This window comes from Triticum urartu, chromosome 3A, assembly GCF_056163025.1.
Source record: "Triticum urartu cultivar PI428250 chromosome 3A, HENAU_Tu73, whole genome shotgun sequence".
Classification (NCBI taxonomy): Eukaryota; Viridiplantae; Streptophyta; class Magnoliopsida; order Poales; family Poaceae; genus Triticum; species Triticum urartu.
The window spans coordinates 670,314,317-670,327,820 of record NC_141875.1 but is presented as its reverse complement, the minus strand read 5'-3'; the positions used below and the strand labels follow the sequence as shown (position 1 = coordinate 670,327,820).

The window sequence follows — 13,504 nt, the reverse complement described above, 5'->3', positions numbered from 1 at the left end:
TACTCCTAGCCAGATTGTTTGCAACTTGCTAGAAGTATGTTATGGTGCTACTAGAAAGAGGGCGTGAGAGGGCCGGTCGGGGGCCTTTTTGCCCACGGCAGGGCAAGAGGGAACGGATTTCCTTCTTAATTCTTGCTTGATTAGATTGATACATCTCCTCCCCTTATATAGAGAGGTTTACTTAACTCCCTAGCAAGACTTACTAGACCCCTAAGCAAGCGACCTTTATTTCTAATTAACCCTACGACTGACGGGCTATACCGCCAGCCCAGGCCCATTAGACCCATTACATACTCTAACAGAGTATCTATCTATCTATCTATCTATCTATCTATCTATCTATCTAGTGGAGTATCTATCTATATATATTGGAATATATACATGTTCATCCAATATCAACATGCAAAAAGGAAAGATTGACGTTAACGTTAGATTGTGAATGCAATCTAGATGCAATTTATTCTCTTCAAAAGTATTTTTGGGTGAAGTGGTAGACAACACAATGGTTGTCGTCGCCGGCCCGGGTTCAAGTATTCTCATCTACTATAAGAGTAAGACAGGGGATACTCCCGATTGGGCACGTCTTGAACACAGAGGCATCTGCACCCATCTCCCAAAAATACATTTTAAGCATGTTTTAAAATCTCAAAAAAATCAAAAGAAAATTTCATGCATACATGTTCGCAAATATGTATGCGCCGCACAAAGTTTTGTGAAAAAATGTTTTTCTATTTTATCTTCGCAAAAAAGACAAATTTCAGTGTTTTTAAATAGCGTTCCATGACAAAATTGTTTGTCTTTTTTGCACTAGCCACAAAAAAATTATTTTTTCATGAAACTTTATGCACACACATAGAACATAAAGATGTACCCCTGTAACCCTTTTCATATTTCTTTTAGTATTTAGAAATGTGTTTTTTAAAGTGGGTTCATATATATCCGTGTTCATCCATGCACTTTCCGAAATCTCCCCTCTGTTCTCGTTCTTTTACTGACTGATGATTCTCTCTCTCTCTCTCAAAAAAAAAGTACTGACTTATTTTTGTTGAGAAATAAAAGTACTGATTGTTTTCTTTGGAGAATCTATTTTTAGAAGAGTTTTCTTTCGGGAATCAAGTACTGACGAAGTGCTCTTTTCCTTTTTCGCTATGTGCTAACAAGGCCCAGTGAAAAGCCCAGATCGGTCCTACTTCCTGCATTCATCTCGCCGCCGGCGCCGCGTACCCAGGCCAAACCCTCGCCGGCTCGCCGCAACCCACTAACCGGCACGGACGGGAGCACCCGGCGCCGGCGCCCCACGCATCTGGTAGGTCCTCTCTTCCCTCACGCCCCTCTCACGGCTAGCTAGTGCTCTAACCTCCCCTCCCCCGCGCCGATCTTTAGATTAGCCGCTCGTTGCCTCCCCGGAGATGGCGACGGGATCCACAGAGACGGACCTCATGACCGATCCAACGATCAAGCTCCCCGACGACCTCCTGGTCGAGATCATCTCGCGCTTGCCGTACAAGTCCACCCGCTGCTGCAAGTGCGTCTCCACGCGCTGGCGGGACCTCATCTCCCACCCCGACCACCGCGACAAGCTTCCCCAGTCGACCCTTGCCGGCTTCTTCTGCAAAAACCACGGCATGGACTGCGATCCACGTTTTCATGATGTTTACCACAGCGTCTCGGGGGATTGGTGCCCTTTTGACGACTCTCTCTCGTTCCTACCTGAATACGAGCAGCTTGATATCTTGGGCTGTTGCAATGGCCTCCTCCTCTGTCTATGTTCGCAGCCTTATGCCGAGAAACCGGATTATGTGGTGTGCAATCCTGCCACTGAGAAATGGGTAACCTTCCCTGCCAACCGGATTGTGTCGTTTGCTCGCCTGGGATTCGACCCTGCCGTCTCCTCCCATTTCCATGTGTTTGAGTTGGTACCTATCAAAGGTGGACATGATTATAGGATCGAAGAGGTGGGGATCTACTCTTCCAAAGCTGGAGGTTGGACACATCAAATTGCTTGGGACGATCCAATTGAGATACGCTACTTTTCAGGTGGCACATTCCTCAGCGGGGTGTTGTATTTACCTTCTGATAATAATTCGGTTGCAGCCATCGATGTGGAGGGAAAATGTAGGATCATTCCTCTTCCTACTTCTCATGATGCTCCTATTGTTCCTAATGTATATGTATCACTGGGACAATTGCATCTCACAAATAGGGGTGCTTCTGAACTATCAATCTGGGTTCTTGAAGATTCTAGTAGCGAAGATTGTTGGACCTTGAAGCTCAATGTCAGCTACTTGCAACTGTTTGGAGAAGGGTATTCGAGCCGCATGCCATATTATGGTGTTATCTCAGCACACCCAGAACACAATATGGTATTCATAACCATAGGATTGAGATCGGGGTTCCAAGAGCTTGTGAAATTATTTTCATACGACGTGGATTCTAGGGAGCTGTGTTTCGTATCTGATCTTGGCTGGTATGTCAGGCGGGCTTATCTTTCATATGTTCCTTTGTTCTCGGAGTCATTAGCAGATGGGCACTAAATGTCCTGTGTATTGGAGCCTCACAATTGTCTATCTTTCTGATGATACGAGTGTTACATCGTGAGTACGAGCAGAACAACAGTGATTTGGGTAGACCTTTATAAGTGTGGACTCATGTACCACACTTTATGAGGCAAGCTATTCAGTGAACTTAACTAAAACTCTGTTTGGTCATATATGTTAGCAGCTGCAATACCCTACTATTAAACTAATTAAGGATAATTGATCGTCTTGTTGCAATTATTATGAGTATTGATGTCTACATTATTGTCTCTGCTTATTTATCTGTTTGTGGATTATTATTTTTAGTGCGCTAAAGGTTATTTCCTCCTTATTAACCTCAAGCTCTACCCTAGAGCCTAAGATTTTCCTGTTTGGGTGGACCTGGAAGTGCTGTTGCATTACTAGAGCCTAAGATTATTCGGTCTTTGTTTTTTATTTTCATGTGCTTAAACTGTGATATATGGTAATGTAATAGCAGTAGCTTAACACGATCTATTGCTAAGGCTTTCCGGTAGATGAACTGCCGTTTCAGTTTAACGTGAAGAACAAGTGATTTTTCACCATTCTGGTTCGATTATCTTTCTGTCACCTTCACCGGCTTTGAAGCGTGGTTCTCCAGCTGCAGTTTCTAATATATGGAAGTTGAGTTGCCCGTTCAGTTGGTTCAGTCATGGGGGCACTCCTACTCAGAATTGTAACTTCACCCTGTTCTTGCTAGGAATTTTACGATCTACATAACTAGCAGATTTATCAACAGAGAAGCTTGTTATTATTTGCTCCACCTCGGGCTTCTGATTTTCTGTCAAGTGACATCTATCTGGAGGAAGTTCAGATTGGATAATGGAGGACAATTTGACCTGCATATGTTCATGCATAGTGGGGTTGGCATGGTGCATCAGGATGGCAAAGTTGCCAGAACATCTCTCGACCAGGATGACAAAGTTATGTTTGTGTCGGCAGATTCATCAGCAGTGGAGAAAATGAAAATTCTTTACCAGGCGAAGTACAAGAAGAAAATTAGCCTCATGTACAGGACAGTTAGCAGAGACGCAGGCTGTTGGATACAGTCCCAGTAATACACAAGTTTGTGTAGGATGTTGATTACCTTCTTTACTTGAAATGTGCGGCATGGGAATGCGATGCCTCCAGTACTAGCTGCTCGGTGGGCCATCATTAGCCGCGTGATCTCCAACTCATCGTTAGGGTACGACGCCGGCGGTGGCTTCAGTTTCTAGAGCCTCCGAGGATCAGGGAGCCCTTCGTTCTGCAGTTTTGGCTCTGATCTTTTTTTTTTTCATCATTTCTGCTCAAGCTGCGGCAAATAGAAGTTTAACTTGACCTATCGCTAAGGATCATATATGGTAATATCGAGCACATAATTTACAGATTTATCTACATGCCAACTTATTATTGTTTGCTCAACCTCAGACTTGTCATTATTGCCAAGTGATACGTACCTTCCTGTGGAAAGACAGTTGAATCGGCTACATAGACATGAGTAAAGGACCAGGATGACGAAGTTGCCAGGATATCTTCCCAGCACTGCCTGTTATCTTTGTGTCAGTTTGACCAATTACCGAGTGAAAATATTCCTCTAATTTCTTGTCATGGCCTATTTTATTTAATTTAGAAATAATACCCAAAGGATAACTTACTAATAATTATCAAGGAAAACAGTAATCAGCACAGTGAAAAGACAACATGACATAAATTGACCTGCAAAAGATAAAATTACACCCAAAAACATACTGGCTGCCTTCTTCCTAAGATTGTACTCCCTCGGTTTTTATTTAGTCTGCATATTAGATTTGATTGAAGTCAATTTTTGCAAAGTTTGATCAAGTTTAGATAAAATAATAATAAACATTTATCATAAAAATCTATATGATGTGAAAGTACATTCAATAATGAATCTAATGGTATTGATTTGTTATTGTATATGTTAATATTTTTGTCTCTAAACTTTGTCAATGTTTACATTGACTTTGACCAAAGCTAATACGCGGAGTAAATAAAAACAGAGGGAGTATGCTGTCCGTCAAAGCCTGAAAATTGCACTAAACTGGCGGTAGAGGAAAGGGACACTTGCAAATGTACATCCTCTTCATACCAGGCTTTAAATGCTAGAAACAAGATCTAATAACTGCCAAATGAACATCGGCTAGGGTCTTGCCCCATGCAGTGCAAGCTTGCAATGTTTCCCACTAGTCCAGAGGGTTGGTGAAACTATCAAGACCATGCTGCGAAGCAAATGAAAGAAGGAGGTCGAAGTCTCTGTGACAAGAGTCAGTCAATGACTTCCCTTGATTAACACATAAATTATCAAGATCTGAAAAGAACTAACAAATAGGCAACACAAAATCCATACATGCCCTTCGTCGCCACCGGATCAGAAGTTGTCAAGGTAGATTCTGCCACTACCTCGCCGATGCTGCCAGGAGACCAAAACCTACGCAAAAAACAAGGATATACGAGAATTCAAAAAATAATTAAGGGACGGCTCCCACTCCTCGATCTACTTTTTTTTTTTGTATTAGGACTTCAAAATGGTGTATGTTTGTTTGTTGAGGGACTGCAAAATGGTGTACGTTTTTTTTTTAGAAACGCAAAATGGTGTACGTGTGCGAAATAGTGCGACTCACACGGCCCAGTAAAAAGCCCAGATAACTTCACACGCCCGTCCTTCCGGTTCCAGCCCAGTTCCGCAGCATCCGTCCATCCATCTCGCCGCCTTTGTCTCAAAAAAAAAAATCCATCTCGCCGCCTCGCACCCAAACCAAACCCTCACCGGCTCGCCGCCACCCACTCGCCGGCGCGGATGGCAGCACCCAACGCCGGCGCTCTCGCCGCTGTTCGCGCGCCACGCATCTGGTAGTTCCTCTCTTCCTTCACTTTCCCCTCACTGCTAGCCGGACGTATCTCTCTAACCTTTCCTCCTCCCCGATCTGCAGATTTGCCGCCCTCATGGGATCCATGGAGATGGCGACGGGATCCATTGAGACGGCCCTCATCAGCGATCCTACGTCCAAGCTCCCCGACGACATCCTGGTCGAGATCATCTCGCGCGTGCCGTTCAAGTCCACCCGCTGCTGCAAGTGCGTCTCCACGCGCTGGCGGGACCTCATCGCCCACCCCGACCACCGCAAGAAGCTTCCCCGGTCGACCCTCGCCGGCTTCTTCTACAAAACCTACGACATGGCCAGCCGTCCACATGATTTGCATGGTTACCGAAGCGTCTCAGGGAACTGGTGCCCCATTGACGCCTCCCTCTCGTTCCTGCCAAAATGCGAGGAGATTGACTTGTTGGACTGCTGCAACGGCCTCCTCCTCTGTCGACGTTCGAAGCCTTATCCCGAGGAACCGGATTATGTGGTGTGCAATCCTGCCACTGAGAAATGGGTAACCTTCCCTGCCAATGAATGGTCCTCGGAATCGTATGCTCGCCTGGGATTTGATCCGGCCGTCTCCTCCCATTTCTATGTGTTCGAGTTGGTACCTGCTGTGGCTTTGAATTGGAATTTGAAGTATGAATATGACATCGAAGAGGTGGGGATCTACTCGTCCAAAGCTGGAGGTTGGACACATCAAATTGAATGGGACGATCCAATTGAGATACGCAACTTTTCAGGTGGCACATTTCTCAGTGGGGTGTTGTATTTATGTTCCTATAATAATTTGGTTGCAGCCATCGACGTGGAGGGAAACTGTCGTTTCATTCCTGTTCCTACTTTAAATGATGCTCGCTGTGGTCCTTATATTTATGCATCACGTGGACAATTGTATGTCGCAAATTATGGTGCTGCTGAAGTATCAATCTGGGTCCTTGAAGATTCTAGTAGTGAAGATTATTGGACCTTGAAGCACAATGCCAGCTACTTGCAACTGTTCGGTTCAAGCAGCAAGGAATTTTACGGTGTTATCTCAGCCCACCCAGAAGACGATGTGCTATTCATGACTGTTGAAACTACATTACCGGGGCACCGATTACAGATGAAATTATTTTCATACGAAATTGATTCTAAGGAGCTGCGTTTTATATGTGATCTTGGATGGACTTCCAGGTGCCCTTATCTTCCATATGTTCCTTTGTTCTCGGAGTCATTGGCAGATGGGCACTAACTGTCTCGTGTATTGGAGCCTCACAATTGTCCATCTTTCTGATGATGATAGCGAAGTTAGATCTTGAATATGAGCAACAGTAATTTGGGTAAGTTGTGATAAGCTATTGGTGCTTGAGTGAAGTCATGTACCTGACTTATGCTGCTAGCTATTCAGTCAACTTAGTAGTCTGCTTGTGTTTATGTTGTTATTGGCAGCCATGCAGCTGTAATACTCTAGTACTTAATCATGGAAACTTGACCGTTTTGTTGGAACTATTTTGAATATTTGAGTATGTTGATTCTGGTCTCTTTTATTTCTCTGTTTGTAAATAATTGTTGGTATACCAACCTATGTTTTCGACAGTATATGTAAGTTTATATTCTTGTTCTTAATCTCTAGATCTAGTTTAGTAGAACTTATCTTGTTGTTTGGGTGGACCTGGAATGGCCAAGACCGCCGTTGCATTTGTAGATTCAGTTCTGTGCTGTACTTTCATGTCAGCTAAAACTGTGATATAGTAAGGTAACAGTGGTTTAATATGATCTATTGTTAAGGTTCTGATATATGGACAACATTTTCAATTCAACTCGAACCACAATTTCCATATCTGTTGAAACTGTGATATAGTAATGTAACAATAGTAGTTTAACATGGTCTACTGTTAAGGCTTTCTGATATATGAACATCAGCTTCAGTTCAGCTGGACCCGAAATTGTTTTATGCCATTCTGGTTTGGTCATCTTTGTTTCACCGAGGATGACCAATTTGTCAGGATATCTCTTGAGGAGTGCATATTGTTTCTGCTCAGATCGCCTTTCAAAGTTTGTCTGGATCCGACTTCAATCAATGTTTATTTGGCCGTCCTTTTGGGTTGATTGACTTTGTGCCAATTTGTTCAATTTTTATGTGTTGGAACTGGTAATATTCTAGTCTTGTGTCCCCGCAAAGAAAGAAGATATTTTAGTCTTATGGTCGATGTATTTGCGTTGTCGCTTGAAGGGTGGAAACTCGTCGTGATGATGAATGATTTATGACGATTGTTGGTGTGCTTTGTTTTTTTTTGATGGGGTGTGCTCTTATCTATATCTATGTACCTATACCTACTAATAAAGCAAGGTGCGTTTCTCCGATTTTTTCATCCGTTCACTGACGTAAAATTATTTTTCTATCAGAGGTCGTACTAAACTTTTGTGCATCCGTCTGCTAGAAAAAACATAAAACAATTTTCGTACATGGGCTGAGCACGCTGTGGCCGACGAAGCCAGCCCACTTATTTATCTGCCCAGACAGCTGTGAAAGACTATTTGCCGCATGCAGCGTCGAATAAGTGGAGCTTCGCACAGGACGCCCAAGACTGGGCCGGACCATTTTCTTTTTCTCTATGTTCTGTTTCTAATTTTTTCTGTTCCTTTCTCTTTTTCTTTCATCATTTTTTTCTTACCAATTTTAGATTATTTTCCCTTTTCTCATAAATTAAAATCTTGAAAAAATCGTTCAAAATTTCAAAGTTTACCATATTTTAGAAAAGGAATCAGATTTTTTTTTAAAATTCCTATCTTGTAAAATTTTCAAATCTTTACTTTTTTGTTCCCATTGCAAAATGTGTTCAAAATTAAAACAGTTACCATTTTTAAAAAAGTTTGTGTATTACAAAAAATCAAGATTTTCAAAATAAGTTGCATTTTAAAAATATTCCAGATTTTAAAATTATTCTTGTTTTAGTGAAATGTTCACAAATTCAAAATAATGTTCACTGTTAAAAAACACATTTTCTGGACTTGTTCTAAATGTTCAAAACATGTTCACACATTCTAAAAATGTTCATGTTTTTTCAAAAGGTTCATGTTGTCAAAAAATGGGTATGATTTTTTTAAATCTACCTATTTCAAATGATGTTTGTCTTTTTCCAAAAAATGAACGCAATTTTCAAAAATAGGTTCGTACTTTTGAAAACTGTTTGGGGCTTCAAAAATTGTTCATGTTTCCAAAAATATTCGGCAACTCATAAATATTAATTTATTTTCAGAAAAATTCAGCAAAAAAACAAAAAAAAGTTTTGAATCTGACGCTGCATATTCTTAAACATTTGGGTTGTCCATTGGTTAGCATGACCCATTTGTTCGAGTGGCTAGCAGCCCATGGTCGAGTTTTTGAGGTCGCTAGTTAAAAATTTATATTGTGCCTTACAAACATTGGTAGTTTTGGTGCCTGCCAATGGGCTGCCAATGAACTGTTGTGCGTCCACACGCTATTTAACAATAAAAAAGAATATATGCTTCTTGGCTATAATTAAAATATATTGTGGGCGACCAGGCGACAGGCTGGTCAGCAATTTCAAACCTTGATATTGATATATTGAATCAAAAACAATATTGTGGACGCGTGCCAATAGAAAGAATATGTTGGTTTGGATCTAATTATGAAGAATTGTGGGCACATGAGCGCTAGAACAATTAAAGAGAATAAACCCTGATAAAGAAGGGATTGTCTGGTTATCCGTGGGTTATGCTAATAAAATGGAATTTATGCGTTGCAATTAGTAATCTATCTGATTACGTTATCGTAGGAGAGAGTGGTCGAAGCAAGTGCAACGTAGGTCGCCGCACAACTACCAAATGAGGAGACAATCACAACCGTGACACAAAGGTGAACCTGAAGGGGAAAAACACAAGTTGGGTGGTCGCCACTAGGCTTGGCGATGGGAAGCCCGGCCCCGCCGGCCCGGGCCGATGCTGCTCCCGGGCCGTGCCCGGGCCCGTTGTTTTTGCGCTTTTCTAAAGGAGCCCGGCCCGAGGCCCGAGGCCCGGCAGGCTTTTACGCGTTCGGGCTGGGCTTGGGCCCAAAAAACAGGCCCGATGACCGGGCCGGGCCCGGGCCTAGGTTTTTTTGCCTCGGGCTTGGCTAGGCCCGGCCCGAGGTTTGGCCAGGTATAGTCGCTGCCATGCCCACCACTATTAACATCTTGTGGGACAAACATGATTCGCGAGAAGACCACAACTCCTCGCTCTATCGCCCCACCACTATGGATATCGTTTTTGGTGAACACATAATTTATCTCTCTTGTTGCTTCTCAGAAAATATCTCTGCGTTTGCAACGCACGACATATATGCTAGTTGACATATAAATCTTATCATCGAACATCCCGCATCTTGGTGAGGGGACATGTGTTCTTGGCTGGTGAAACAGCGTGGGAAAGAAACCAATATGGACACTCGTCACTGTATAGTGCGTTTTCCATTGCCTACCAACGACACCCTGTCCTTTCAAGTCTTATTCGTGCAGACTGCAACTGTTGTCTCTGATCTTCACAATAAAGCCATTAAGAAAAGAGAATGATTTCAACGTACTTGTTGTCACTAAGGCTGGTTGTAATGATAGTATCATAGTTAGTATCATGCATGTCAACTAGGCAATTTTGATAAGGTGTCATAGCATTAAATGAAGAAAGATAGGGTGCAGTATTATATCATGATACCGTATCGTAATAAATGCTATGCTACTTTGTATCATGCATAACAATAAATAAAGTACTACATGATACTAATATATGATACTATGCATTAGGAAGGTAGTATCATACACTAGTATCATATGCATGATACTAGTATATGATACTCCCCACTACAACCAGCCTAAGAAAATGATCTAAACAGACTGTACAGTAGTATTATGAGGGTGATCATGGAGTTAAGAGTTGTGCACCGCTGTTACATTTTTTTCAACGATAGGATGTTCCTTGACATTATAGCTCCAGCGTTGCTATACACACCACACATTTGTGCCCGACGCCTGCACGATCCAACGTGGCAGCACCTACAGCGAGCATGCATGCCTTAGGCAATTATTTTTTTAAAGCGGTTGCCTAGCGCTGTTGGGAAGGAAGGTGTCGTCTGTAGATCGTGCAGTTCATGTCATGCATGAAGACATTTCGTTATATCTCACAGAAGGCAGAAGGAATCAAGAAAATAAAATCATAAGTAACTTTGTCCCTGATTTCGTTTTCGAAAAACATGTGGTCCCCATCCACGAGCTTACGCATTCGAAGAGTTTAGGTAGCCCGACTATGAGGGGCGAAAATTACGGAGAGTCTGTCGGGGCGACCGGGGGGGGGGGGGGGGGGCGACGCCCACCCATCCGAGTGGCCGGCCCGCCGGCGGACAACTCTGATGACCATGGTCGAGATCCACGAGTGTCTGATGGAGAAAGGGGTCCGACGGTGATCGCGGACTCGCTGGGCCTGCGAGAGGCATGGCTCCAAACAAGGAAAGCGGTGAAGGAAATCGCCATGGAAAGGAAGAAGAGCGGAGAAAACCGATCTGGGATCGCGATAAAAGCTCAGGCCATTGATGGTATAGCCATGGGGAGAATCAGGGGAAGACTTCATACCATGCGTAGAGATCTGGGCCGCGGTCTAGGAGGAAATATTACGGGTGTGGTGAACCCAACTCCTCCTGATGCAAAGGACACAGATCCTCCTGATAAGATCGGAGGATTACCAGAATCAGTAGACGAGGAAAGGTACCAGTCAAAAGGCAAGGTATCATCAGCGAATCCTGCAGTATCGCTGAGGTCAGATCGGGGACGGAGTATATAAAGAGTGGATATAACATAGAGGCTATCACAAACCCTACTGATCCCCTCCCCGTTTGCATTCTGATCGAGTGCGCCCAACAACTTGCAATGGCGAACAGGGAATCCCGCAAGGACAAGGCCCTAATGGAAGCGGAGTCAGGCGCTGGCCTCGCTGGAGGCATGAACCAGGCGGGAAGGATGCTCCGAGGCGACTCCTCCCGCTCCTAGGGAGGCAGGGCGTCCATGAAGAGGCTCGGAGCGGGGGGCGACATTGTTGCGCCAAGGTTCCCGACGCATTTCGACCGCCGAGGCGAGGATGTGGTGGAGCTGGACCTGTCGAAGGAGCGCGTAGCCATGAGATTCCATTGGGTTGCCGTGGGTCTCTTCTTCTCGCCCCTGCCATTCAGCAACGAAGGGCTCTTTGGAGAGCTCAAGGGCAAGTGGGGTCTTGGGGGGGGGCATGGATTACAAGCCCCTGAAGAACAATCGCTTCCTCATCGAGTTCGAGCGCGAGGGCGATCGTCGCTTCATCCTCGACAACGGCCCATGGACTCATCAGGGGGATGCTTTCCTCATGGTCTCTGTTGATGGAGGCGCCCCCCGGGCGAAGTGGAGGTTGCACACATGCCGATCTGGGTACGAGTCCATGACATACCTCCGATCATGTTAGATGAAGGTGTCGCGTGGAAGCTCGGTGATAAGCTGGGAGAGGTGCTGGAGGTCTACACTGATACTAGGGGTAAGCTATGGGGGGATTTCATTAGGATTCACATTAATCATGATGTAGATGAACCCCTTAGAGATAGGATAAAAATCTAGAGATATTCCTAGTGATAAGGTGTTTACCCTAGAGGTTAAGTATGAGAGAGTGCCTCGATTCTGTGGGTACTGTGGTTATCTTGGGCATGGCCAACGCGACTCTAAGTTGCCGGAGGACCTCCATGAGATGAGGTTCATGGCAACAATGCGAGCCTCCCCTTATAAGAAAAGCAACAGTAGAGGGGGCCATGTGGCTCCGGTGGCGAACAGCGTCCACCGCCTCCTGAGTTTTGGGAGAGAAGTTCAGAGGAAGAGAAGCTCACACCAGAACAGGACGGCCTGTGAGAAGATCCCTGAAGAGGTGCTGCTGAACCCACAAGTGCAGGCTACCATTGCGGCTGTTAGTGCACTCAAGGTCTTCGATGATGGTGGCTCGGCCGGAGCCCAGACTCCTCCGAGATCGACCATGTTGCCAAAGTCTAAGGGGGGGGGGGGGTCCAAAGTGAGGTCATGCAATCGGGCACCGAGGGCGTCCCAGCGGAGGAAGGGGGCATCAAACTGGCTCTGAGCCTGGCCCCTCCGGTCCAAGTGATAGACCCGGGACTCGCCCATGGCGACACTATGGCTGCCGTAGTGGAGGCTGCTCCTAGCCTTGCTGAGAGAAACACACCTATGGTCAACCTTGTTCTCGGGATGGCTCAGGCCCAAGGGGTGGAGGTTGCTGTGCAGGGCCCTGAGGTGATGACTGCAAGCGATGACAGGAAAGTTGTGGCTGGATCTGGCGAGGTAGAGGAGGAGTTGCTGTATCCGCCTGGCTTTGAGCCGGGCACGCGCACCACAAGGCATGAGATGGTTTGGTCGGTGGAGGGTCTGTTCAACCGCAAAGTGTTGAAGGATATCAGGTCAAAGAAAAGGGTGGGGCAGGCGTCTTCGATCCCGGGGAAGAGAGGGGGTAGGGATAAGTTGGAGGTGGAACTTGCAGCTGCTACTGAGATGGAGGGTGGACCGGATAAGAGCAAGAAGGTCTGTGCCGCTGGGACGGTGTATGAGGGCATGGTGGAAAGCAAGGAAGCGACCGGGCTAGGGGCTCCCGGCGTCCTGGTGGGTGCCAATGACGGCGCCCACTAGGAGCCATGACGATCATGAGCCGGAACTGTCGAGGCCTCGGGCAACCTCGAACAGTTCAAGAACTAGTGTGTCTGGTGCACACATACAAGCCCAAGCTCGGCTTCTTGAATGAAACTCGACAGAACAATAAGTATGTTTCGAACCTGAAGTGGAGGTTGGGCCTCCGTCACTGTATCACGCAACCCGGCACTGGAAAAGGTGCCGACATTGCTCTCTTTTATGATGAGTCTGTGGAAATAATGAAAATTGCCGTGGGGACGAGGTATATCGATGTGTTGATCCGTCTAAACCCACACAGCTCTTAACGGAGAGGAACCTTTGTATATGGTGAACCCAAAGGCCAAGAGCATCATCACATGTGGACGATGTTGAGAAGAATAAAGGACAGTAGTAATCTGCCTTGGCT

General features: G+C 45.2%; 2 protein-coding genes across 2 annotated transcripts; both read left to right on the top strand.

Moving 5' to 3' along the window:
- Positions 1-1,168: 1,168 nt before the first annotated feature.
- LOC147981352 (F-box protein At5g07610-like) lies at positions 1,169-2,802 on the top strand. Its single transcript, XM_087517089.1, has 2 exons — positions 1,169-1,306; positions 1,384-2,802. Exon 2 carries the CDS (start codon positions 1,410-1,412, stop codon positions 2,532-2,534), a length of 1,125 nt encoding a protein of 374 aa, XP_087373215.1. The 5' UTR covers positions 1,169-1,306; positions 1,384-1,409; the 3' UTR covers positions 2,535-2,802.
- A 2,423-nt stretch (positions 2,803-5,225) lies between these two features.
- LOC125549103 (F-box protein At5g07610-like) lies at positions 5,226-6,951 on the top strand. Its single transcript, XM_048712591.2, has 2 exons — positions 5,226-5,408; positions 5,489-6,951. The coding sequence occupies exon 2, from the start codon at positions 5,502-5,504 to the stop codon at positions 6,654-6,656; it is 1,155 nt and encodes a 384-aa protein (XP_048568548.2). The 5' UTR covers positions 5,226-5,408; positions 5,489-5,501; the 3' UTR covers positions 6,657-6,951.
- The last annotated feature ends 6,553 nt before the right edge of the window (positions 6,952-13,504 follow it).